Below are 25,861 nucleotides of genomic sequence, written 5' to 3'. Positions count from 1 at the left end.
TTCTCCTTTGCCCAGACCTGAGGCACACATTCTCCAAGGATCATCGTTTGATGTCTTCATGGTGGTGCAAAGCATGTATTATTATCCCATTTTATAGACAAAGAGACCAAGGCCCAAAGTAGTGGAATTGTGTTTCAAACCAAGTCAGCCTGACCTTAAAGCCTATCTTCCTTGAGGGAGCCTTGAGGGAGTTGAAGTGCCCATGAGTTTTTGAGGTTGAGAGCATGAGGAGGAAGGCATGGTCAAGTTTTGGCTTTGCCTGCCCAAATTACCACCACTCGGAAATGAGCCCGGTGCACTTATTTCAATCATTGTTAATTGAGTGGCTCACCCCTCAGGTTATCCTGTTTGATGGCATCCATATAAGCTAATCAGGTCAAATCCTTGCCTTTTGAAAGCTTACGTCCTTTCTTTTCTTTTCTTTTCTTTTTTTTTAAGATTTTATTTATTTATTTGACAGAGATCACCAGTAGGCAGAGAGGCAGGCAGAGAGAGGAGGAAGCAGGCTCCCCGCTGAGCAGAGAGCCCGATGTGGGGCTTGATCCCAGGACCCTGGGATCATGACCTGAGCCGAAATGAGAGGCTTTAACCCACTGAGCCACCCAGGCGCCTCCCTTACGTTCTTTCTTAAACACCACTTTTGCTTGTGACTCTCCTGCGTGTAAGTCTAGGGCCAAATTCTTGGCTTAGTCCTGGGCCCTGGAGGCCAACTGCCAAATGCCTCCTTCAGAAACGTCTGTGGCCTGGATGGCTCATTCGGTTAATCATTTAACTCTTGATCTCAGTTCAGACCTTCATCTCAGAGTCATGAGTTCGAGCCCCCATGTTGGGCTCCATGCTGGGTGTGGAGCCTACTTAAAAAAAAAATGTCCAGTGCTTCCTCCCACTGTTGTCCACACAAACTGTCTCCTCCACTGAAATATTTTATGGCCCCAGACTGACTTGCATGCATTGTTACTCACAGAGATCCTTTCACAACATTCTTAGCCCACCTAGATTCTACCCATCTTCAGTCTTTATGCTCTGTGAAGCCCACTCTGCCGACCCACCACACAGGAAGAACCTAGATCTCTACCAAGCACACAGTAGGCATTCAGCACAGGTTTCCTGAATAAGTGTTATGAACTTATCACATATGGCCTTGTATTGACATTAAACGTCTACTTCTGTCTTCATTTTACTTTTCTAACTAGAGGATAAGTTCCATAACTTAGGCTGCTTTGTATTTTCAACAGCCCTTTGCCCAGTTTGTTAACTGACTTTAAAACAGTCACTGATCGTGAGAGCTTATTCTCACACCCACCGCTGGATATCCACTTTCACCTCTGGCCAGCTATCTAGATGATCCTGCGTCAGACACAGTCACTGGTGAGCCTGCAGGTGGCTTGAGTTCAGCCATCAATGAGGTTCTAATTGTTGCTTCTTTTCTTCTTTCCTGGAGAAGTCCAAGTTGTAAAGGTCTTGGATGCTCAATGTCTTCACCATAGCCCATCCCCCACCCTTCCCCTCATGATTATTTCCTCCAGCAATTATAACCTTCCTTGGGGGGCTGACTTGGCTCCTTCAAGACGTGAGTCTGGAATGAACTCAGACACCAGCGCTTAGCCGCTGTCATCTATCTTTCCGGATGAGCACATTAGGAGGGAGCCAGAGAAAGTGTAACTGAAGAAGAATTAGTGGCTGGGGAAAGGGCCGGGCTGTCGCTGAGTGGGCCTGATCTCACCGCCTTTCATAACATCAGTCAGGGCTGAGGCTCTGAGGGAGACGGGCCAGTGGGAGGAGGGTGTTTGGGAAACTCAGATGCCTGGAGTAGGAGCTTCTGTCAAAGGCAGTGAGTGGGAAAGGCTGCCTCTCCGTTCTGTCTCCGTGTGCTTCTCCGAGGGCTCTTGAGCCAGCAAGCTGTAGCGGGCATCTCCTCAGGGGTGCCTTTGAGAGGGAAGTTCTGGGTGTTCCAGAACTTGATGCCCTGGGGTCAGACTGGGGCTCTGCCCTCCGCCATCGCTCCCCAGAGAAATACAGAAGTAAGAGTCTTTGGGAAGGATTCAGCACATGTGTTGACACCGAGCTCTCTAGTGTCCCTCCTGTTTCTGGTCAGGCAGAGGAAGGTGACTTGACATTACAACTCAGTGGCTTTGTACAGGGAGGGGCAAGAAGGAGGAGAAGGGAGCGGTGGCTGAATCTCCATTTCTACTTTCATTGGGTGGGCCAGATCCAGGGTGTCAGAAGGAATAGGCCAGTTTCCTGGAAAGGTGTTGGCAAAGGGTCCGTTTCCCTCCTCCCCACCATGGTGCAGACATACAGAGCTCTTAACTGGTAACATCTTATTCCTGCGGTCAGTGTGGTGGCACCCAGTATGGCGGCACACTAGCATGGCCTGTGTAAAGTCCCAGGATTTGAACCAACATCTAGAACTTCCACAAGAGGAAAATTATGGTCTCCCCAGATTTTTTTGTAGACTAGGGGGTCAGCCGACTACACCTCCGGGGCAGAATCCAGACGACAATCTATTTTTGTATGGCAAGCTAAGAATGGCTTTACAATTTTAAATGCTTGGGGAAAAATTCTTTTGAGGACTGGTATTTCGTGACATGTGAAAATTGAACGTTTCCGTGTCTACCAATAAAGTTTTATTGGAACACATGCATCTGTTTCCATATTGCCTATGGCTGCTGTCAAGCAGTGCACCACAGCTGATCAGTTTTATCAGACACTGTATGGGCCCGAGAGCAAGACTGGCTACGAAATTTGCAGTACAAAATGAAAACCTGGGGCCCCTTGTTAAAAGAGAATATTAAAAACTCCACCATGGCCATGAGAGAACATGAAACCAAGTATGGTGGCCTCTCTAAAGTCAGGGTCTTGTGTGACTGCCCAGGAAGCCAGCACTGACTAAAATATTTACTCTCCTGCTCCTTCCAGAAAATGTTTGCTGGAGCTCCCGATGGGCTCAGTCAGTGTAGTGTGAGACTCTGGATCTCAAGGTTGTGAGTTTGAGTCCCATGTTGGATGTAGAGAATATAAATAAATAAACTTAAAAAACATATTTTAAAAAGAATTAATTTAGTTATTTGGGAGAGAGTGAGCACGATTGAGAGAGAGAGAGCAGGAGCGGAGGGGCAGAGGAGAGGGAGAAGCAGACTCCATGCTGAGCAGGGAGCCTGACCTGGGGCTTGATCCCAGGATCACGGAATCATGACCCGAGCCGAAGACAGATGCTTAACAACTGAGCCATCTAGGTGCCACATGAATATAAACAAATAAACTTTAAAAAAAAAGTTTTCCACTCTCGGTTCTAGGGATTCAAACACACACACACACACACACACACACTCTTAATTTAATGTTAGTCTCCAGCAAAAAATTTAAAGAAAATTATTAAATTGTCTGGATACTTTGAAAAATTATTACATACTAGAACTCAATTTGGAGTCATTAAAAATCATTGCAAATTAGATTCTTTTTTTTTGATAGAACTAGCTATCTGCGGGGTGGGGGTGGGGGCGTGCAAGGCGGCTTAAGTCAGCGTTGCAGCTGTGTGTGCCTGTCCTTCAGCTCAGGGGCCCTGCCACGCTGACCCCAAAATAGCAGGGAAAATGCAGGATATTCTCTTCATACATGAAGTTAAAGTATAAAAGCATACGTTTCTTAAGTCTTGTTTCTTGGAACTGTGAGAACTCATGTGAAAGTCTGCTCCATATACCTTCATAAGGTGGAAAAATTACCTTTGAGTTATTTTGAAGTTATTTGGGCTTCATTTCCTCAAACCATTTCAGAGGCCGTGTATGCAGCTGAATATAATAGCATTTTTGTCAGAGACAGCGATTGAATTCGGGGCAAACCTAGGCAGCGGATATACAGTTTCTGGCTCCAGAGTGGGGGTTGGGTGACTCCCCATCTAATCCGCAAAGTTTCATATCGACACCCTGTAGTCGCCGACGATTTTGAGATGTAAGTTTGCCAGCAGTTTGCCAGCAGCACCCAGCGTCTGGCCGTTGCCACGAGATAACATCAGCTTGTTAAATAAAGGGGAGACACATTTTCCCCAGGCGGTCCCAGCGGGGTGTCCACTTCTAGTTGCTGCAAATAATATTGATCTTTGCTATTTCTAGTTGAACTGATTTATTTTCCTTGAGGGAGAAAGGACCTGGGGATGGGTATCTGGGTGCAGCCTGGGCCTGGCCTTGAGCTGACTAGCTCTTGGGTTGACCTTGGGGAAGGTGTGCCCTTCGTTGCCTGTGGACAGGGAGGCTCCCTGAGCAAGGGGAGCTCGTTGCTGGGGCTGCAGCAGGAGGCAGACGGGCTGTCGGAGGAAGATTCTAGCTGGGGTCCAGTTTAGCTGGGGCAGACTCATCCCAGCTCAGGGGTCTTCTGTGCCATCCTGGAGAGAGCCCGAGCCTCTAGAACAGGGGTCTGGATGCCACCAAAAGTGGGATCTTGACCACGTTGCTTAATATTTCTCAACCCTCTTCTGCTGAAAATGAAGAGAGTGGACAGGATTGTTTCTAAGATCCTTTCTGGCTCTCATTATCTATGAACCTATAGGGAAGAGTTTTCTAATATAAAAATCTGTTCAGAGGGACGCCTGGGTGGCTCAGTTGGTTGGACGACTGCCTTCGGCTCAGGGCGTGATCCTGGAGTCCCGGGATCGAGTCCCGCATCAGGCTCCCAGCTCCATGGGGAGTCTGCTTCGCTCTCTGACCTTCTCCTCGCTCATGCTCTCTCTCACTGTCTCTCTCTCAAATAAATAAATAAAATCTTAAAAAAAAAAATCTGTTCAGAAATAAAACCGGCTGCTTTAGAGAGTAAGAGGGGATCCTGCCGTGAGAGGGAAGTTGGGTCAATCCCACTGCTCTCTTATGATTCCTTTAATTGAAAGCAGCCTTTCTCTAATATAAAGTGAATTCCTCAGGAGCGTTCTGCTCTAAACTAAACAAATCTAATAAAAGGTAGTTTACTCAACCTCTTTGCTTCCGATTCCACATTTAGAAAATTGAAGAAGCCTTCGGGTATACTTTTATTTATTTATTTTTAAAGATTTTTTATATTTATTTGAGAGAGAGAGCATTGAGGAGGGGGAGGGGCAGGGGGAGAAGCAGGCTCCCCACTGAGCAGGGAGCCCGATGTGGGGCTTGATCCCAGGACCCTGGGACCATGAACTGAGCGGAAGGCAGATGCTTAACTGACTGAGCCACCCAGGCGCCCCTGTATTTATTAGCTGTAATTAACTTTTATTGTGATAACATTTAGAGCACCTAAAAATGACTGTTTGAACCACTTGTATGTGTACGGTCAGTGACGTTAAGAACCCCCATGTTCTGCCACTGCTGCCATCCCTTTCCAGAACATTCTTCATCTTCCCAAATGGTAACTGTGCATTAAACACTACCCCCTCCTCCGCCCTTCCTCCTGCCCCTGGTGCCCTCTAATCTGCTTTCCGTCTCTATGAATTTGCCTATTCTAGGTCCCTCGTATAAGAGAAATCCCCCCACATTTTTCCTTGGGCGTCGGCCTTAATTACTTCGTGTCATGTCATCCAGGTCCAGACCCGTTGTGACCTGTGTCAGAACTTCTTCCTTTCGAAGGCAAAGTAAGATGCCACTGATGACTGTTTAGTTTTACGTGTTCATCCATTGCCGGCCACTTGCATTGCTTCCGAAGCCTTCTGGCTATTGTGTCTAATGCTGCCACGAACACGAGTGTACGCACATCTCCTCAAGACCCTGCCTTCCGTTCTCTGGGGGCGGCACCCAGGAGAGGGGCTGCGGGATCATATGATTGTTTTTGCTTAACTTTTTGAGGAAACACCGTGCCGTTTGAATCACACACCAGCCTTTGCAAGAGCCCCAGGGGCTACCTCCAGAGAAGAGGAGGGGGACCCGTGGAAGGTGGAGGGAAGGAGCCCGGGCTGAGGGTCAGGCGGGCCTGGGGCTCCGTCCATCTGGTCTCGGCCAGGCCGTGTGACCCCACATCAGGAGCCTCCTGCACTGAGCCTGTTTCCTTTCCATTCATTTATAGAACACATTGTCCCTCAACACCTAGAATGCCGCTGCCACTCTGCTAAGCATAAGGATATATGGATGATAAAACAGATGTGGGCCATGTTCGCGTTCGACATCTGTCTGAAACGTGGGCAATGATCCCAGCCACATAGGAGAGGGCTGGCTTGGGTCTGACTCATCAGAAGCACTTAATAAAGGGTTCTTTCCTTCCCTTGAACTCGGCAGCCAGATGATCAAGGATACTATATGTTCTCATATAAATAACCTCCCGCAGAGCTATTCATATAAATAACTCTTTTAATTCTCTCTCTCTCTCTCTTTTTTTAATTCACAGAGGGTCACTGTGAAAATAACAGTGCACCCAAGGGATGGGTGGTGTGGACTGAGAGCGTGTGCGCGAAGGGGAGGCCGAGGGGTGGGGGGCCGGGTCGGGTCAGCGGGCTGCGGCTGGGGCGGGAGGCCTCCGGGGCACCGTGGGGAGCTGGCCGGGCCCCGGTTTGCCCTGGTAACAAAAGTTACCCACAGTCAACAGTGACTGACGCAAACCTGGAAACAAACACGTATCAGCAAACCTCAAAAGGCATCCCAGGAAAAGCTGGGGAGAGGCAGGGAGCATAAGTGATGGAGTTTCTCCACCAACCCGGCCCCGCCACCAGCAGCTGCGATCCTGTGTCCCGGAGACGCAGGACACATTCCTTCCCAGGCTTGCTGGGAGTGGAGCGGGGACCCTGAACCCGTCCTTGGTCCACACCTGCAGAGGGGGACCCCCGGCCTGCAGACCAGCGCGCTTCCAGCCCCTGTGGTTGCCTGATCCGGTGGCTCCATGTGGAAGAAGAGAAGACTTGTTTTGTTTTGTTTTGATTTTTGTGGTGGGATCTTTTTAGGCAAAGGGAGAAAATGGAAGAGAAAGAAAGTAAGAACTGCTGCTGGGAAAGGCTGGGCAGGTTTGGGGAGGAGAGGCGGTCCCGCTGGGGTGGCTTCAGGGCAGGTGTGGGTAGGTGGGCAGAGGGACCGCAGGCCCGGGTCTTCTTGGCTCGTGGCTTCTCCCAGCTGTCAAGGGCAAGTGTGACCAGTCACCATGGCCTGCGTGAGCCACTCCAGATCCTGACTTCTCCAGCAAGGCTCAAGCGCACACCTTTCCTCTCTTCCTTGCTCATCTCTCTCAGGAGGGAGAAATCAAAGAACTCCAGGAGGAAGTAATTACACTTAATAGAAGCCCTGGTTTGCAGACACAGATATCCAGGCAAGAATATTTAATCGCTATTTACAGAGACACCTACAAACACACGTATATGGGAAATTGTTCCAAGGGGATTAGATCAAGTCCGCCAGACCCACCTTCACACTTCAGCTCTTTAAAAGTTGTAGGGCTTCTGGGCAAAGACCCTCCGTGCTCCCAGGAGATTACACAGAGAAGATTTGGAAGAATGCTGTGGCCGGTCCCAAGCTGTGCTGATGATTTAAAAAAAAATGCGTTTTATTTTATTATTATACTAACCTCTAACCCAAAGTGGGGCTCAAACTCACAGCCCTGAGAATCAAGAGTCTTGTGCTCTGTCAACCCAGCCAGCCCGGCACTTGCTGATCTTTAACACCTTACAATAAAATCAATACAAGACAGGTGGGTCTCAGGGCACCTGGGTGGCTCAGTCGTTAAACATCTGCCTTCAGCTCAGGTCATGATCTTGGGATCCTAGGATTGAGCTCCGCATCAGGATCGCTACTCAGTGAGGAGTCTGCTTCTCCCTCTGCCTGTTGCTCCCCTGGTCGTGCTTGCCCTCTCCCTCCCTCTCTCTCTCAATCTGTGTCAAATAAATAAATAAAATATTAAAAAAAAAGACAGGTGGGTCTTCTGAAGCCATTCAGCCTGAGAAGTCTAACTGGCCTGAAAAAGAACTGCATGGTCCCGTGTCTGCTAACCAAGGCTGCCTCCCTCCCTCCTGGCCCCCTTGTTGTCTGTGGGTCCTCACTGGCCCCTTGGGTCTGAGAGCCCATGAGGGCCAGCTCCGGGATGGAGGGCTTCTGTCAGGTGTGGCATGGGATGGCTCCTATCCCAGGGGCCACAGGGCTCTGCAATGACAGGCTCTGGGCCAGCTTGCGTTGGAGAGTGGAGGTGAGACTTTTCAAGTTCAATGAAACAAAGTCTCAAGAGACTCCATTCAGTCCACGCTAGTGGTGCCGAAATGTCTTTAGGAGGTGGAACAGACGGAGGACAGCAGCCGGGCTAAGCATTAGTGAAGTGCCCGAGTCTGGCAGAACCATTTTAGGAAGACCTCTTGGAGCCAAACTTGGGTGGGGGGTAAGAGTGGTTTCCTTCGGCTTGGAAAAGCTCCTCTGCTTGGTCCCCCCCCCCCCCCCGCCCGCCCGGATCCTGTCCTCACCGGGCAATCAAAGTGCTTGCTGTTGATTCTTGTCTTGCTGTTGATTCTTGTCTTTGTTCTGATTCCCTAACTGAATTTAGAACTCCTTGCCTTGAGGCCACAGTCCTTGTCCCCAGTAAAGAGGCCACTAATCTTTGGAGGAGGGAGGCTCCCTCGGGTTGAGTGGAGACAAGCCTGGCGGGGGAACAGCTGGGACAGTCCTCTCCTGCTCGTCTCTCAAACGCTACTCACTGGGCCAGTTCTGAGACTGGCGGGAGTTCGGGCTCCCCGGCCTTGCCAGGAGTCTTTCGGATATAAATTCTATTCCGTTTGTTAAGGGAATAGAATGAAGAAAGTCAGAAACAAAGATTCAACACTCTGAAGTCCTCAGCTGGGCTCCTGCCCCATCCTCCGTGCTCCGCTGGCTGGTGGCCGCCCCCTCTACCTTCTGTAGGTTGGATGCCTTGGCTTCCTCCCACCCGCTGTCTTCCTCTACTTGATTCCTTTTGGATTAGCTCAGCGTAGCTTTACCCCAAAGACTGTCCGAGTTGGCAGGAGTCACACACTGGGTTGTTTGGCTTTTAATAAAGTTTATGATTTAAATCTTGTGCTCTTAACACCTTCTTTGCAAGCCTCAGAGGGAAACAGAAATGCTGAGCTTGTTTACTTAGTCCCTCCCTAACATGGAGACCCTCACACGTGGCCAAAGCCTGTGTGTATACATGTGTGTGAGTGTGTGTGAGCATGCATTCACACGGAGTTCGGGCGTATGGCTGTGTGTATGCACACACTCAGAGGGGCAGGAGCAACCTTTAGAAAGACTGGCCGCATTTCAGTCCCTGGCAAGTTCCCAAGACATCCACTGAGCCCTTCAGCATGAAGATTTTCCTGTGAAGGGCTCCTACTTGCCCTCGTTCCCGCGCAGGGAAAACCCACGAAGAGGTTAGCATGGGGGGAATAGGGAAAGCCCTGGGAAGCTCCTCAAACAGGATCCTGAACTTCCAAGGTTAAACCCCAGCTGCTTCCCTCCCAGCATGTGAACACCCCCCCCCCCGGCCCCAGCTGCAATCCCGGGGACCTGCTGCTCTGTGGCTTGGCCTGGAAACAAGAAACTGGGCCGAGGAGGCAGCAGACGGGACTCCTCATGACATCAGGTAGCCCGGGCACAGGCTTGTTGGGACTCATCCTGCCCAAGGGGGGAAGCTGGGCTCATGACAGATGCCTGTGTGAGTATTTCAGGGACCAATACGTTTCCAATGACATGGGCTAACACTGGGCAGCTGTGGAAAAGAGAAGCGCAGAATCCAGAGATGGAGGGCAGCCCACAAGGGAACACGTCAGTCTGGACCACTTGGTGAGCCCTAGAGCATGGGCTGCGGGCCCGCGGGGGACCCAGGAGGGAGGCAGCCTGGCTTCCTGCCCTCGGGGAGATGAAGGGGCTGTGGAGTCTGAAGGGCAGGGAATGCAGGGCCCAGTGTGCGCTCATGGGTGGGGTCGAACGGGGACACCTCGGGCGTCTTCTGCAGGTCCCAGCGCACGCAGGAGAGCTCAGAGGTCCTGGGCTTTGCTTGCGCGCGGCGGCCTGGCCTCCTCAACGTGACGTTCTGGCCAAAGAATCCAACGGCGGGCTCCAGTCTCCCTGGGTCTCTTTTGTCACAGTGACTAACAGGCAGGCCAGACAAAGCTCGCATTCAGGAGCCCATCGCCGCAGGAGGATAACACAGCCCCAGCTGATGAGGCAGGCACATTGGCATCTGGGGTTTTTTCCTCCTAAAGCAGAAGCAATATGATTGTTGGCATCGGACTCCCCTGGGGGAGGGCACGGCAGCCTCAGCCGGGACTGGGCGCCCAGAAGACAGGCCCAGAGCTGTCCCATGTGCTTTCTCGAGTTCACGCAGGGCCAGCAGGGAGCATGGGATGGGGGCGGAGGGGAGAGGTGGGCGCGATTCCCCCATGTAAGACTCCCGGTTCCGGGCCTGAGCATTCCCATCTGTAGGATTTCAGACAGGGGAAATAGCACTGGTAGGCTCCAGTCAGAGTGGGATGGACTTTCCAACAGGTGATGGTCTCCTTGGCAAGTCTTTAGGCAAAATAATACGTGGATTTACTCTGAGGCCACGGGGATGATTCTATCCTGCAGATGGTGGGTGCGATCCAGGAAGGGTTTCCCAGGCCAAGGATGGCTCACCTGCGCTGATTAATGCCACAAACAGCTGCAGGGGCTCCCGGGGGCCTTCCCGTGCATCAGCTCGCCTAGCTTCACTATACACCTGAGAAGTGGGCACTGTTCTTTATTTTTATTTTTTAAAGATTTATTTATTTATTTGAGAGCGAAAGACAGTGGTGGGGAAGGCAGAGGGAGAGAGAGAATCTCAAGCAGATGCCTTAACTGAGCTTGGAGCCTGACACAAGGATTGACCTCATGACCCTGAGACCATGATCTGAGCCCAAACCAAGAGTCAGATGCTCAACCCACTGAGCCACCCAGGCGCCCCTAGGCACTATTATTTCTATTTTAAAAATGAAAAAACCGAAGGTCAAAGGAACCAGGTGAATTCTCCAAGGCCACACACCTAATAAGCAATGAAGAGAAGATGAGAACCTGGGTCTTCCTTCATTTCAGGGCCAGGGTTTCCACACATCAAGCCCTGTGTTACTTTTGTTCTCCGCCCGGTCAGCAGGATAAGCATCCTGTCCCCCCACAGCCCTGCGGGCCACACAGAGGCTGTGTAGGCCAGGAGCCGGTGTGGCCTGGATTCAGCCGCCCTGAGACTGCACAGGCCTCGCTGGACAAGTGTCCTTTGGGCAGCTAGTGCCGCGGGGATGGCCAGCGATGAGCCCCACAGATGAGGAGGGCTGACTGGCTTCTTGGCTTTTCTTTTTCCCTGGAGTCAGCTGACTCCTCAAAGCTGCGGGATCTTCTGATCATCAGTGCCCATGATAACGATCAAAGGAAAGCTGGATACAAAAACCTCCAGCCACCCCATCACCCTGGAGCGGTGCGTTTCCAAGGTCGCCGTGCGTGTCCCCTTTGCTGACCAGTTACCCCCGCTGCCAGGGGGAGGGACAGCCATGGCTGCAGGCCTCACACGGACGTTCTCAGGGCTGGGCTTTGTTCCAGCCCATCTCTGCTACACCCCCAGCCCCGCATGCACACACCCACACGCACGCGCACGCACACGGCGAGGAGTCCGGGGTGCCACCCCAGTCAACTGCGCACGCCATTGCAAGGTAAGATTGCAAATGGACTCCCTCCAATGCCTCATTTCCGACACTCCTTAAGGATAAAATAAAAAAAACAAAACAAAACACACACACACACACACACACACACACAAAGGATAAAATGAAAATATAAAAAATTCAAGCCCAAGACGATCCAAAAGGACCCGCGCCTTGCGTGTGCATTCCGCCGGGGGCGCCAGGGGGCTTCTGCGCACGGAAACCCTGCATTTGATGGACGTTTTGTCCTCACACGCCCTCTTAGAAGAACACGGGTCAAGGTCTTCACCCTCAGGAGCCAGGCTGAAGTGCTGGGGACTTGGGGGGGGAGCGCTGAGCCGGAAGGAGAGAGGGAGACCAGAAGGAGCGCTCATGCAGAGAGGGAGGGACGAAGGCCAGCTGGCTGTTGAAGTGCGGCTGGGAACGAGGCCGGGACCAGAACCAGCGCACCTCGCCCTGTGAGCGCCGCCTGTGGCGGAGGCGTCACTTCTTCCCCGGGGGGCATGGCAAGGGAAGGGCTCGGTGACGGGGAGGGCTACCACCGCATCACCGGGGTTTCAGACCTCATTCCTCTCTCACCCAGGGCCTGGCGGAGAGAGCAGACTCCTGGGTGACTCATCCCACCCCGCGGGTGGACAATGGGACATAGGATTTCCCTCTTCCTTCCTGGTACCCGGAAGGCACCTTCCTGGGTGCCTCCCGCCCTGCAGAGGTCACACAGAGCCTCCTGCCACGAGCTCTGGCGGGGCTGGGGGCTGGGGAAATGACCTGCCCAGAGAGAGACCTGCACGCAGATTGCCTCGGGTTTAACCCGAGGTCCATCACTTCCTGGCCTTGTAACGTTGGGCATTGGGAGACTTCCCTCCAGGGCTCCAGCCATCACCTGCTCCTGGCCACCTCCACAACCCCCACGGTCACTAGGCCTGGATGCTTTCTAGAGTGGGCACACCCAGGTGCTTTTCTTTTTCTTTCTTTTTTACTGAGCAGCCTCTTATGCTGGCTGTGGTTATGGTCACTGGTGGTGGTGTGGCTAAGGTTCCTCCAGTCTGGCCTTCCTTTCCGGAGCATTAGAGACCTTTCACAGTATGAGCCCATCCAACTTTTTAAGGTGTGATTGTGGCCACCATGTCTTTTCCTCTATGGTCTTTTTTCTTTTTTAAGGATTTTATTTATTTAGTTGAGAGAGAGAGCGAGATCATGAGCAGGGACCGGGGAGAAGTGGGGAGGGGCAGAGGGAGAAGCAGATTCCCTGCTGAGCAGGGTTCAATCCCAGGACCCTGGGATCATGATGGCAGCCAAAGGGAGACGCCTAATGGACTGAGCCACCCAGGCGCCTCATTCTCCTCCATTGTCTTAAGCCAAGCAGTATTTGATCTTGATACTAGACTGCTTACTATCCCTGAATACCCTGCGTCCTTGCCTACCTCCCTGTCTTTGCTCAGGCCCTCTTTTCTGCCTCCCTCATCCTTGAACTCCTCCACTGGCAAAATGCAGTTTACCTTTCAAGGTCAAACTTGAAGTTCTGTGAAGAGCATGGCCTTCACATTTTATGTCTTCCCACATTTTATGGGATTCCTTTCTGCCACTGGTCCCAGCTCCCCAAGAGAAGCGACCACAAGAGTGGGTTAAAGAGCACAGGCCATGGAGCCAGAGCTGGAGCCGGGTTGAACCTTGAACCCCATGTCTTAGCTGCAGGACCTGGGGAAGGTTGTCTCGCTGCCCCATGCCTCATCTGTAAAATGGGCACAGCAGCACCCGCCTCACAGGATGGCTACGAAGATGAAGTGAGAGAAAGCCGGTGGAGTGAGGACACCTGAAGCTGGCTCCTGGGAGACACGCCCCAGGCTCTTATTGGCATGACCGGTGCCCAGAACACAGCAGAGCATGACTCCTGAACGGAGGGCTCTGGCAGCCATCTGTGAAGGCAGATGACTTGGATCCTGGGGAAAAGGTCCCTGTGCAGTGATTGGGGAGCATGATCAAAGGGCGTGAGTGTTTAACGTGGGGACATTTCAAACATACAGGGTAATAGTGGGATTACAAGCTGCGGGCATCCGATCTCCAGCTTTGCCAGACACTGATCCACTGCCCATGCTTCTGTATGGGTGACCCGCTCCTCGCCAATGCCCCGACCCACGTGCTGGATGGGCTTTAAGCAAATTGCAGGTGCAAAAAGAGCAATTTTATGTTTTACACTCTCAAAGGAGCTTTCAAAAAGAAAACACATAATCATATATGGTTCCTCATGGCTTATGGCTTTGTGATTTATGGCTTACATGAAGGCGGCTTTAGTTTCAAGGGGAAGGTCGAAGAGAGGCTGTGGGGTCAGGGAGCAGCCAAAGGCTCTGGGCTGGGAGTCCAGGGCTCTTCCCAGGACATCTGGGAAAGCTTGTGGATCTCAAACACTCCCTCACTCCAGACTCTAGTTTTGTTTTTATTTTTGTTTTGAGAGAGAGTGCGTGCACATGCCAGAGAGGGCAGGGGCTGGGGAGGGGCAGTGGAAGAGGGAGAGAGAGACTCTTGGGCAGGCTCCACATCCAGCACAGAGCCTGACGTAGGGGCTTGATCTCAACCACCTTGAGAGCACCACCTGAGCCAAAATCCAGAGTCCGGTGCTTAACCGAACTGAGCCCCCCAGTGCCCCAAATCTGACTAGTTCTTAATCATCTTCGAGCCAGTCCAAGATATTCCACCTAAAAAAATCTAATAGTAGTAGTCTTTTCCTCATTCAAAGAAAAAAAAAAAAACAAGTTAATGGATGGAATTCTCAATTTAAGTTCTCCTCTCCTATTTTCCTTGAACCTTATGGTCTCTACGTCCATTTGTCTGCAACGGAGTGCTGGTAGACCACAGAGTGAATAAATAGTGAAATAAGATTAATGGAAAACCCTGGAAACAGCTGAGCAGTGTAATCTGACAGCTTTCTGTGGACACATCTGCTTGTGGTTGTGATCTTGTATTTTGCAGTATGAGACATGTTCCACAAGTGAAATCGCTCCTGCTTCATGACGACGTGATGAGCAACATCAGGTTCCGAGTCCTGTAAGTGGCGGGGTGTCCCAGGTGTTCCTCCACCTGGCAGGACGTCTCAGCAGCTGTTCCAGGTGGAGGGAGGCAGGGCCAGAGCCCAGGTGCAGGGAGAACCTGCCAGGAGGGGCGATGGCTGACTCTCCCGTCCAATTCCCAAGAGCCAGTGCACAGCAGGCAGGAAATTTCCAAGGAAGGGGGGCAGAGTGAGGCAAGCAGGTTGATCCCCTCTGAGGGTAGATGGATAAATGGAGCTAAGCAGAAAACTAGTTCTCGTACAAGAAGTCCGCCCTGCCTCCCACCCCAGAATACTTTCTTATTGAGCATAAGGCCCAAGACAAATACCCACACTGGGGGATTTTCCAGCACAGGTTCTCTGGTTCCTTTATTCTTGGGGTTTGCTTTCTGTTGGCTGCTACAGCTCTCGCACCCCTGAGCTAACATGTCACGTACACCCCAGTGAAGACCGAGTCCAAGTCCTGTGTGAACCACCCCCTCCACCAGGCCCTGGCTGCTCCCCCCACCCCAAGCTCCAGAAACACAGTTCAGTGCGAAATGGGGAAACTGGCTCCGTGTCTAGCGTGTAAGGAAGGAGAAAGGGAGGTGGAAATTGACTTCGAAGAGCAATTACGGGGCTACCAAACTGGAGTTCAGGTGGACTCCTAAAGCAGACCGACTCTTCTGAGGACATTACCCCGCCAAGGCCTATCAGGGCCCAGCCAGCCTTGGCTCCTCCATCCCTGCCTTCACCCCAGGCAAGCCTGGGGGTTCCGGACACAGCTGGTTCCTGGCTCACCTACCGTGGCGTTCATCTCTTTCATCTCTTGGAGGCCACTGGCTTCTCCCTGCTTTTCTGGCATTTGAGGACTCGTCTCACTTGGCTTATTAGACTGGATGAAACTCAAAGAAAGACACAGCACACGATTTTTAAATAACTTTATAATTTCCCGATGGATTTAGTTTGTGAATAAAAAAGAAAAAAAATGGACAAAGTGTTTACAATAATTATCAAGGCAAAGTTGACTATAACACAATTTCTTTGTAATGTCATTATCCTGTCAGTAACACGACTCCGGCCGTCTCACTCTCTCTCACACACACACACATGCACACACACACAGTTGAAGGCAGCAGGTGCATTTGCATCACAGACACCATCATTGCGGCTGCTACTGTCACCACAAGGAACTCAAGCTAAAAGGAGTCCGTGCCCAGGGCCCCCAGTGCCTCTCACTCAAGTGCTGCACTTGTCTTCAGGGGCGGGGGGGCAGATCCCAGGCAGACGTCGGGTCTCCACCCTGGACAGCCCGGTGTGCTCTGCAGGACCCCGGGCCAGTGGGCTAGTCCCGCGTGGGCAGGCTGGCCGGCGGGGGTGGGGTGTGGCGCTCAGGTGGGTCTGGCTGCATCAGAGCACGAATGCAATACTGGTGTGGCGTGGAGAGAAGGGTCCGGCTTGGAGCGCTTGTGCTGGCCCAGGGGGTAGTTCACCCCAGGCTTCGCAGGGATCCCGTTCTAGGCTGACCATGGCATCTCTGGGGCCAAAGGAGACAGCCTGGGCATGGGAGATGTGGGGTCTAAAAAGCTTCAAGGGCAAGACTCTGGGGCCTGAAGCCAGAAGGAACTGAGATCTGAGTACAGTTCATCGGCCTGGATTGTGGGCTCCAGGCTGGCCCGGGCTGGGCCTGTGCGGGCTGGCTCCCTGGCTGACATAGCACCAAGTGGGCGGGAGAGCGGGTCTGTGGCCCGCACGGGGCTGCCGCCGGCTGCGCGGCTACAGGGCCAAACCCGGGTTACCACACAGTATTAGGCACACGGAGCTGGGACCAAGTGGGTCTCTGAGGGTGGTTATGGGGTCTCAAACTTTGAAACGTCTACCCAGAGGTCCTGAGGATGTAAAGGAGACCACTGGCACCAGTGGGACTCTCTTGAGCCCCGGATTCCAGTTCTTACTCAGTAGCTCTCTCACTCAGGCAGTCGCCAACCTGGAGCGTGGCCACTGGTGTTTTCCAAGGGACTAGCCCAGCTGCCACCTCGGCCAGCTTGGGAGGAAGCGGGGAGGAGTTCGGCTGCCCCATAGCTTGAATTCCTTTATTAACATGATATCGTTTTGCATTTCTTAAAACACAGCTCTTTAACTTTTCAGTTCTACAAACTACTTTTTAATATCTTAATAATCTCAACAATGGACACAATGTAACTGCCCCAATGCTCTGAACCACACAGACAATATTGACAAGCAGAGAAACAAAAGAGGAGGTGGGATGGGACAAAAATCCGCTCCCTCCAAATCAATCCCTAAAACCATCTTTCCCCCAAGAGAGTCAGGAGGAGAAACACCTACAAGAGGGTCACAGCACTCGCCAAACACATTGGGAAAAAAATCAGGAGACACTTGGTTACAGTTTTGACACTAAAAAGTCTGGAAACAGTTTTTGCTTAAAAAGATTAAGTAAAGACAGCCATTTTGTTCAGAAGGATTTCCCTGTAATGTGTGTGTGTTTTTTCTTGCCCAGACATTCCCTTAGTCCACGTAGGGGAAAACTCCAGGTTCTTTTTAAAACATTTCTTTGACCAGTTCAAGTCGCTGTACTGAGAAGCCCAGGGACTGGCAGTGATGGATGGGTTGGCCTGGCAGGCTTGGCAAAGGTCAGTGGGCTCTGCTGCATCTACTCTGTCCTCATCTGCTTTCCCACAGCTCTGGACTCTTGCGGGTGGGACATGAGGCTGGGGAGGCAGACATGAGGTACCGATATTATGGACACGGCCCACTGTGACTCAGGAAGGGTGGTGGGAAGGTCACATTCAATGTGGCACCACGTTCTTGATGCGCTCTTTCCTCAGAACCGCTGAGGGTAGCCAGGGGGCCTGTGCTTCATGACTAGGGTCAAACGGGAGGGCAGGATGGTTCTGGGAGCAGCAGAACTCTCTAGCAGCAAATCCAAATGCCAATCCTGAACGTCATGGGGAGGGATTAGCTCAGCAGTTGACTAAAACTTGATGATGACTTCCTCTTCTTCTCTGAGGAGTGGGTGAGCCAATGAGCTCCTCATGGAAAATCAAACAGACTTTTATTGACAAAAGGTACTAAGTCACACTGCCACTATTGACCCTGAAGGCAGTCTTGGGTCCCATCTGCTTTACTAGTATTTCTAAAGATCAAGTGTAAGTAAGACAGAGAAGCACTTAGCTCTTTGTTAGACTATAAGGTACCAGGGTACAGGTTAGAGCTGAGATGGATGTGGGGATTCCCATTCGTATTTCTTAACATATTAAAGCCCATTTAAAATCTTTTCCATTTCAAATGGTATCCAAGTCTTTGTAAATCTCAATTCAGATACTTCATCAAGAACTCAGTGAGTACCTGGGATAGAGGTATATGAAAAGATGAGAAAAATCACATTGTTATTTTTCAGTCATGAGCCCCACGTTCAACTCCACCCACTCTTCTTCCTGTCCCCTTTTACAATGACCTTGATTTGGGGTGCAGATCTTCAGGTGCTAAGGGGCAACTAGACTTGCCAATAGAGTGGACAAATTTGGTGAATATAACAGGCAACCTGCAGTGAGTGTTCAGACTACAGACCTTCCCCAGCAGCTGAGTGACCTTGTGAAACCATGAACACTAGAAGAGTGCCATGACCTTTGTGTGACGGGCACTGCGCATTTAGTAAAAGGTGGCCTGATGAATGATCTCAACTCAATAAGATACTCTAAGTGCTAGACACTGTAGTAATTTTGCCCTTGTAATATAAAATCTGGTCATGTGTGCTATTAAATTTTAGCCAGAACCTACTTTCATCTAGAACCCAGAAGTCCCCAGAACCATTTGAGGTGCCAGGATGGCCACCCAAGAGGAATCAAGGAGATTCATAGAAACCAGATGGATGATGGTTGCCCAGAAATTTTTCTTCTCAGAAGCACTTGTCCAGAGGACTTCCAAGGGAAGCAACAGGAAGGGTTGAAAACAAAAGGGGAAGAACGGAGGTACAGTGAGAGTCACCCACACAGTGGACAAGTGTGGCAGGTCCTGTATTTGAGAGCAGAAACAGAATGAGTAAGACCCGGGGAGACCTGCTTGCTTCGCAGTTCTAGAGAACAGCAGCTGGGGCTGGGGCCACCTCTCTGGGCATGGCCTCTGCTCCTGCCTGCTCTGCTCTGCAGGAGTCCTACCAAGGGTGTCCTCATCCCTCAGTTCTCTGTGTTAGGGTAGATGAAGTGAGATTCTAATACTCCAGGCCTAAAATACAGGGGGGCCTTCTACAGGATTTATGGGCAGTGCATGGACTTGTGGTGACTGACCACAAATGACCACCACCAACCATCGAACCCCTCCATCTCCCACCTTGCCCGCTTCTGGCCAGCTGGGCTATCAGGAAGCATCGCACTAAGAAGGTTTTGAGCAGAGTCCATTTAAACCTTCGATAGCAAACATTCTACTGCTGTCTCACAGGGAGCCTGTTTGACAGCAGGGAATCAGGGCAGCTGGAGATATGACCATATAAGTTAATGGGATAGTCAAGGGCTGCTGGTGGGAAGATACTGGACTGACAGCCGTGGTGACTTTCCAGGCAGCATCAGATTCTTGGGGTGAGTAACTGGGGAGGGGGAAAGAGGGAAATGCAAGACAAAAACATTTAGCTCAGCAACTCTTATCAGAAGATGTGAGTGTCTGGTGGGAGTCTGGCCGGAGAGGTGGTCAAAGGGCTAGATTGGGGTTAAGTGGGCTCTTTCTTGCTGCCTGATTGTTTATGACTGCTGTTGTCCGGGCTTGGGAAGAATGCCCTTCAAAATGCCAATACCTTCAACCAGATTTGCAAATTTGGGGTCCATTTTCTGATCTGCGACATGGAGCTGGCCAAGTGCCACGTGGTGTGTGCGGATGTGTTAAGATAACACTATCCACTGTAGCCCCCCTAAACACTACACTCTTGTGGGGTAACAGCAGCAACAATCCTGAACTACCCACCCAATAAGATCCTGAAGGCAAGTAAATGACTCAGCCCCCTGCCTCCCAAACTCACTCATTCCATTATAATGAGAAATGAGAAAGGCTCATTTGTGAAAGATTCTTCTGGAAAAGATAACCTCTACTAAGACAGAAGGAGCGGGGAGGGTACGCCTTTGAGCGCTCTGACTCAAGCAGGTATGTCTCATAGAGTCCCTCACATTTCTCCCTCACTGAAAAGAGACTTTTGTCAAGGATGGGTACCCAGCAGTGAACTGCACGTAGTAGGCATTTCATAAATATTCTCTGAATGAAAGAGTTGAGGAAGAGTGTGAGGGATGAGAAACATTCATTTGTGCCAGAAGGAGGTTCCAGACAATGCTCGAGGCTACAGTTCTGGGCGTGCACATCAAGGTTGTAAAGGTAAAAGGGAGGAAGGTGGGTCATGAACTTCAGCAAACACTGGGCTGCAAGAGCGTGGAACAGCAGAAACATTCTTTTGGGGCTCAGGGGCCTAGAATGCCAATGAAAGATGTTTAGGAGAAACCAGCCCGGGCCTAGGGAGCCATCATTTTCCACAGAAGCAGAGCTGTAGGTGGTGAAGGCAGGCCCTCACGTCAAACCCTTCTCTTTCAGATCCAGATATGTGATCTGACAACTGAAGTATATTAAGGTCAAAGGTCTAAAGCCAGAGGGACCTGGGGGAGAACTGTCTGCACCATCCTCTTGTTAACTGGTTGAGAAGAGCAAGGATGAGTGAGACAGACAGGGCTGGGTAGAGACTCACAACCTGGGGTATTAGTGTTCACGAAGCCATCATGAGGCCCGCTCGCAGCTCCCCTGCATAAAACATTACATGTGAAAGAAAGCAGAAGAGAAGAGTCAGTTTCTCTTAGTCCCTGTTCTCTCTTTTCCCCTCTCTTTCAGATTTTTTTTTTTTTAACCATTTTGGGAGAAAGCACCTGTTGTGATATTAGAACACTCAGCTCTCTAGTCCACTGGGAAGTTTCTTTCAATATATTGAACTCCAAGGAAATTCCTGTTTAGTTCTCATGTCAAGGACAGAAGGAAAAAGGGCTCTCCACTCCATGTCCCTCTGTAAGGGCAGAAGCACCAGCTTCCAGAGTTCTCCACTGCTGATGACGGGATGGCAGTTCTTCATGGAAACCTGGCCACTTACCCACCCTGGATATCAGGAGGATTAGTGTAGAGACAATACCCAAGGTAGAAAGGCAGAGGTCAGATGCCAGCTGTAGAGAGGCTGGTGGAATCACACTCGAAGGACCAACCAAGATAGGACAGAGTTTGTAGTGTTTGTTGGGTGCCAGGAAGTTTCTGGGTGCCCGTTCCTTACAGCTCCTCTTTCTCGGCTCCCGGGTTTACTCTAGCAGCGCTGCCGGGCTGGCTGCTCCCCATGAAGCACGGTCAGGACGACTCTTCCAATGCGTTGACCACCTGCTCCAGGATGTCGGGGCAGTGATCTGCTATCTGCTGGAGAATGGCATTGGCGAATTCCTGAAGCTCTGCATTGTCCCGTTCACCTTTCTCTAGCTCATTCTGAAGCTGAAAGGGAGAGGAAAGATGGATTTCAGATAAAATAAAGTGATGCTGTTTGCACTGGGCTAATGGTTATTGTTCACAAATAAGGAAATGGCATTTCCAACAACATGGGTGAACCTGGAGGGCATTATGTGAAGGGAAATAAGCCAGAAAGACAAATACTACATGGCATCACTTCCAAGTGGAATCCGGGGGAGTGGGGAAGAGTCACACTCACAGAAACACAAAGCACAATGGTAGCTACTGAGGCCTGGGGGAGTGGGGGAAACTGGGAGAGACTGGTAAAAGGGTACAAACTTTCAGTTATAACCTGAATAGGGTCTGAAGATCTAATGTATAATATGATTACAGTTGATTAAATTGTACTGTATAATTAAACATGCTAAGAGAGGGGAGCCTGGGTGGCTCTGTTGGTTGAGTATCTGACTCTTGGTTTCAGCTCAGGTCATGATCTCAGAGTCATGGGATCGAGCCCCGCATTGGGCTCCGCACCATTGAGCATGAAGCCTACTTGGGGTTCTCTCTCTCCCTCTCCCTCTGCCCCTCCCCCATCTAAAAAAATAAATTAATATGCTAAGAAAGTAAAACTGCAATGTTCTCATAAGGAAAAAAAAAAGGAGTGATGTGAGATGACAGATGCATTACCTCGAGTGTGGGAATCTTCACCAACACATATCAAATCATGTTATATGTTTATTATGTCCATTTTATTTGTCAATTAAACCTTAATAAAGCTGAAAATGAAAAAAGAGATGACAAAAAAAAAAAAAAAGGCACTTTCTATGGGAAGTCTTCCTGCATCAGAGTTCCCAACCAGGAAAGGGTGTAAGTTAATATCGAGTGTTTGCTCATGAAGGGGTGACTAGTCCAAGTCCCAAAGGCTCGGAAAGCCAGCACCAGCGCTCTCATGCCGGGGGGAGCGTTCTCTCTAGTGTGTCGCAGTATCATACCCATTCCCAGCACAGGGACCGGGGCACACGGTGATCTCAGATCGGATCTTAATCTTGCATAATGGTCCTTTATCCTGGGGAGACTTGTATTTAAAAGGCCTTCCCCATTTGCTATAAACCACTTTTATTCAGTATGTCAGATGACCTGATAATTTAAAGAGATTATTTGGAGCAACACATAAGATAGTCCTCTGTTTAGGAATAAGTATAATTCTAAATTCCTATCATTTCAAACGCTCTCTTGGACATCCCTTCAAGCATTAAGCCAGATTCATCGAGGGCCTCCTGGGTGCTGGGTGCTGAAAGACGAATGCATTTGGTTCTTGCTCCGAGATCCATGCAGGTTAATGGAGGAGACAAACATATACACAGATAATTAATTACCGCAAGCGAGGCCCGTACACGTGCTACAGGGGAAGACGTGAGAATGACCGCTGCGTCCCAGAGGGGTCTGAGAAGACGCTATTACAGGCAGTATGTGATGTGGAGCCTGAGAGCGGAATAGGAGTCTGTTGGGAGATCAAACAAGAGGCTTTCAAGAAGAAGAAAGAAATGCAGATGTGAGAGCTATGAAGGGGCTCGGCACAGACCTCGGGAAGATGGAACTTTCAGTGTGGCTGGAGCGTAAGGTAAGGGCACTGCGCAAAGAATGACAGGCAATGAAGCTGAGAAGAGGCAGACCGGGGCCGGCCTGTGGATGGAAAGCTAAGGAGTTCAGATTTAATCTGGTTAAAAAACAAACAAAAAAGGAAGTCTAAGAGCTTTTAAATAGTGCAGTGACATGATCCGCTTCATGTTCTCAGAAGAGAACCGGGAAGATAAAAACATGTTAGACTGAGTGGAAGGAAGAATCAGTCAAGAGAGGTTACTGTGGCAAGCCCAGAGGCCCTGGGGCAGGGCCAGGGGACATGGAGGCCAACAGATGGGCAGGAGACTTCCCAAATGTAGGACTGATGGGAGGTAAAGTTCAGAGAGAGGGGAGGGAGGATCATTCTGATTGCACTAGCTGGGGACATTAAACTAGACTGAAAATACAGGAGGCAGAGAAGGTTTTTAGGAAAGCAGAGAGATTAAAAATTGAGTTCTAAATGTATTAAGGATGCAGGTTCTGATTAGGCCCTTTGGGTCTCAATGTCAGCCGGCATGGTTTTCTCATTTATAAAATGGAGCAGTAACATTCATAGGGTTGTTTTAAGGGTTTAGCGGGATATTCATATAAAGTGCAGTACAATGCCTGACACAGAAAACGTCTGACAAATGTTAGATGTTGTTGTAATTATTGCTAAGTTGGTTAAGATTACCTTGACAGAGCATGTTGATTAGAGAGCACACAGAACCAAGTTCTAACTGCACCGCTGACAGAGTCTGCGTGCCCTGAGCCAAGAGTGAGCATGCCGCTGCTTCAAATATATCAAAGAGCTGGGGACAGATTTTGTAATCTTCTTTCTGTTAAATGTTGACTAAAACACCAGGACACGCAAGGACCAGATTAAGACTACCCTAAGTCTTGACCCATCTCAAGGTCTGGCTGTGTCGTGTGAATGTGAATCTCTGAAACGGGGAAACCAAGGAAAGCAGGTGCCTTCTCAATCTAGCTGCACAGACGACAGCCCGGAAAGACTGCTAGGTGAGGACGCGACAACTCTCAAATCTCTTGAACAGAACCAAAGTCAACCACGCAAAGTAATGGAGGAGACTGTATGGCTGTTCTGCCTCAGTTTCCCATCTCAGTCCTTCCCAGGAATACCCCAGACATCTTTGGTTTATTCGGAGCCAGCTGTCTGCACTCACTCTCTACAAGTCACATGTTTACTTCCTGTGAAATACTTTCCAGGGGTGCCTGGGTGGCTCAGTGGGTTAAAGCCTCTGCCTTTGGCTCAGGTCATGATCTCAGGGTCCTGGGATGGAGCCCCACATCGGGCTCTCTGCTCAGCAGGGAGCTTGCTCCCACCCTGCCTCTGCCTGCCTCTCTGCCTACTTGTGATCTCTGTCAAATAAATAAATAAAATCTAAATAAAAAAAGTACTAAACAAACACTGTAGAAAATTTGGAAAACAGGGGCGCCTGGGTGGCTCAGTGGGTTAAGCCGCTGCCTTCGGCTCAGGTCATGATCTCGGGGCCCTGGGATCGAGCCCCGCATCGGGCTCTCTGCTCAGCGGGGAGCCTGCTTCCTCCTCTCTCTCTGCTTGCCTCTCTGCCTACTTGTGATCCCTCTCTCTGTCAAATAAATAAATAAAATCTTTAAAAAAAAAAAAAAAAAGAAAATTTGGAAAACAAAAGCACCGGGAAAAAAATGAATGACAATATTAGCATCATGAGATAACCACTGCTACATATTTTGTTGTATATCCTTTGAGACATTCTTTTATTATATATACAGATAATTTTAGAAACAAAATGGCAATGACAGTACATAGATTATTTGTGAACTGACTTTGTTTTCACCTAAAAATATACCACAAACACATTTCAGAAACCAAATCCCAAAGGCTCTTTCAGAGCTTGGTAATTCATTCTAAATTTATCCATATATAAAAAAGGAGCTAAGAAAATATTTGAAAGGAAAAAAAATGATGTGTGGACTGGCTTATCAGATTATAAAACATACTGCAAAAAGCTACTAATCAGAAGAGTATTGTACTGATAAAATTAGATCACTGGGATTTAGAATATGAGCAGGAGTAATTTGAAGTCAGTGAATTGTATTAGGTCAACTCGGCCTTGTTGTGGTTAGATTCCTGCTCATACCCTATGTAAGCATAAATTTAAAATTACCTAAAGATCTAAATTTAAAAATTATGTTGCAAAGACATAGTCTTCTCATGCACATACAAAACATTCTCCAGGACAGATAATATGTAAGGCCTTAAAATGAACTTTAATTAAGACTGAAGTCACATCAAGCATGTATTCCAACCACAATGGTATGAAACTAGAAATCAGTTACAAAAAGAAAATAGAAATTCACAAATATTTGGAGATTAAACAACATGTGACTGAAAAATTGGCGGGTCCAGAAAGAAATCAAAAGAGAGATAAAAAAATACCTTGGGCTGGGGTGCCTGGGTGGCTCAGTAGGTCAAGCCTCTGTCTTCGGCTCAGGTCATGATCTCAGGGTCCTGGGATCGAGCCCTGCATCAGGCTCTCCGCTCAGCAGAGAGCCTGCTTCCCCACCCTCTCTCTGCCTGCCTCTCTGCCTACTTGTGATCTCTGTCTGGCAAATAAATAAATAAAATTTATAAAAAAATATCTTGGGACAAATAAAAATGGAGATACAATATACCAAATATATGGGATACAGTAAAAGCATTTTTTAAAAAAGATCTATTTATTTGGGAGAGAGGGAGAGGAGTGGCAGAGAGAGAGAGAGAGAATCTCAAGCAGACTCCCCACTGAGCATGGAGCCCAACGCAGGGTTCAGTCTCACAAACCTGAGATCATGACCTGCACTAAAGTCAAGAGTTGGACACTTAAGCTACTGAGCCACCCAGGCGCCCCTAACAGCAGTTCTTAGAATCAAGAAAGATCTCAACCTAACTTTATACCTCAGGGAACTAGAAAAAGCCCAAAGTTAGTAGGAGGAACAAAATAACAAAGATGAAAGTGGAAATAAATGAAATAGAGACTATAAAAAGACAACAGACAAGAATAATGAAACTACAAGCTGGTGTTTTGAAAAGATAAACAAAAGAGACAAACCTTTTAGCTTAACTTACCAAGAAAAAAAGCAAGAGAACTCAAAATCAGAAGTGAAAGAAGAGATGTTAACTTATACCAGAGAAATACAAAGAATCAAAA

At 49.5% G+C, this 25,861-nt stretch overlaps 1 protein-coding gene across 6 annotated transcripts in view; it reads right to left on the bottom strand.

The window, feature by feature from the left end:
• Positions 1–16,744: 16,744 nt before the first annotated feature.
• Positions 16,745–25,861, bottom strand: part of ERC1 (ELKS/RAB6-interacting/CAST family member 1) — a 561,256-nt gene continuing 552,139 nt past the window's right edge. For all 6 annotated transcript variants that reach the window (XM_044228946.1, XM_044228950.1, XM_044228948.1 and 3 more), the window contains one exon: positions 16,745–21,116. In XM_044228946.1, coding sequence (XP_044084881.1) covers positions 20,979–21,116 — 138 coding nt within the window. In that variant the 3' untranslated portion in view covers positions 16,745–20,978. The remainder of the gene's footprint in view (positions 21,117–25,861) is intronic.

The sequence above is a fragment of the Neovison vison genome, chromosome 12 (genome assembly GCF_020171115.1).
Source record: "Neovison vison isolate M4711 chromosome 12, ASM_NN_V1, whole genome shotgun sequence".
Classification (NCBI taxonomy): domain Eukaryota; kingdom Metazoa; phylum Chordata; class Mammalia; order Carnivora; family Mustelidae; genus Neogale; species Neogale vison.
This window is presented reverse-complemented; position numbering and strand designations above follow the sequence as displayed.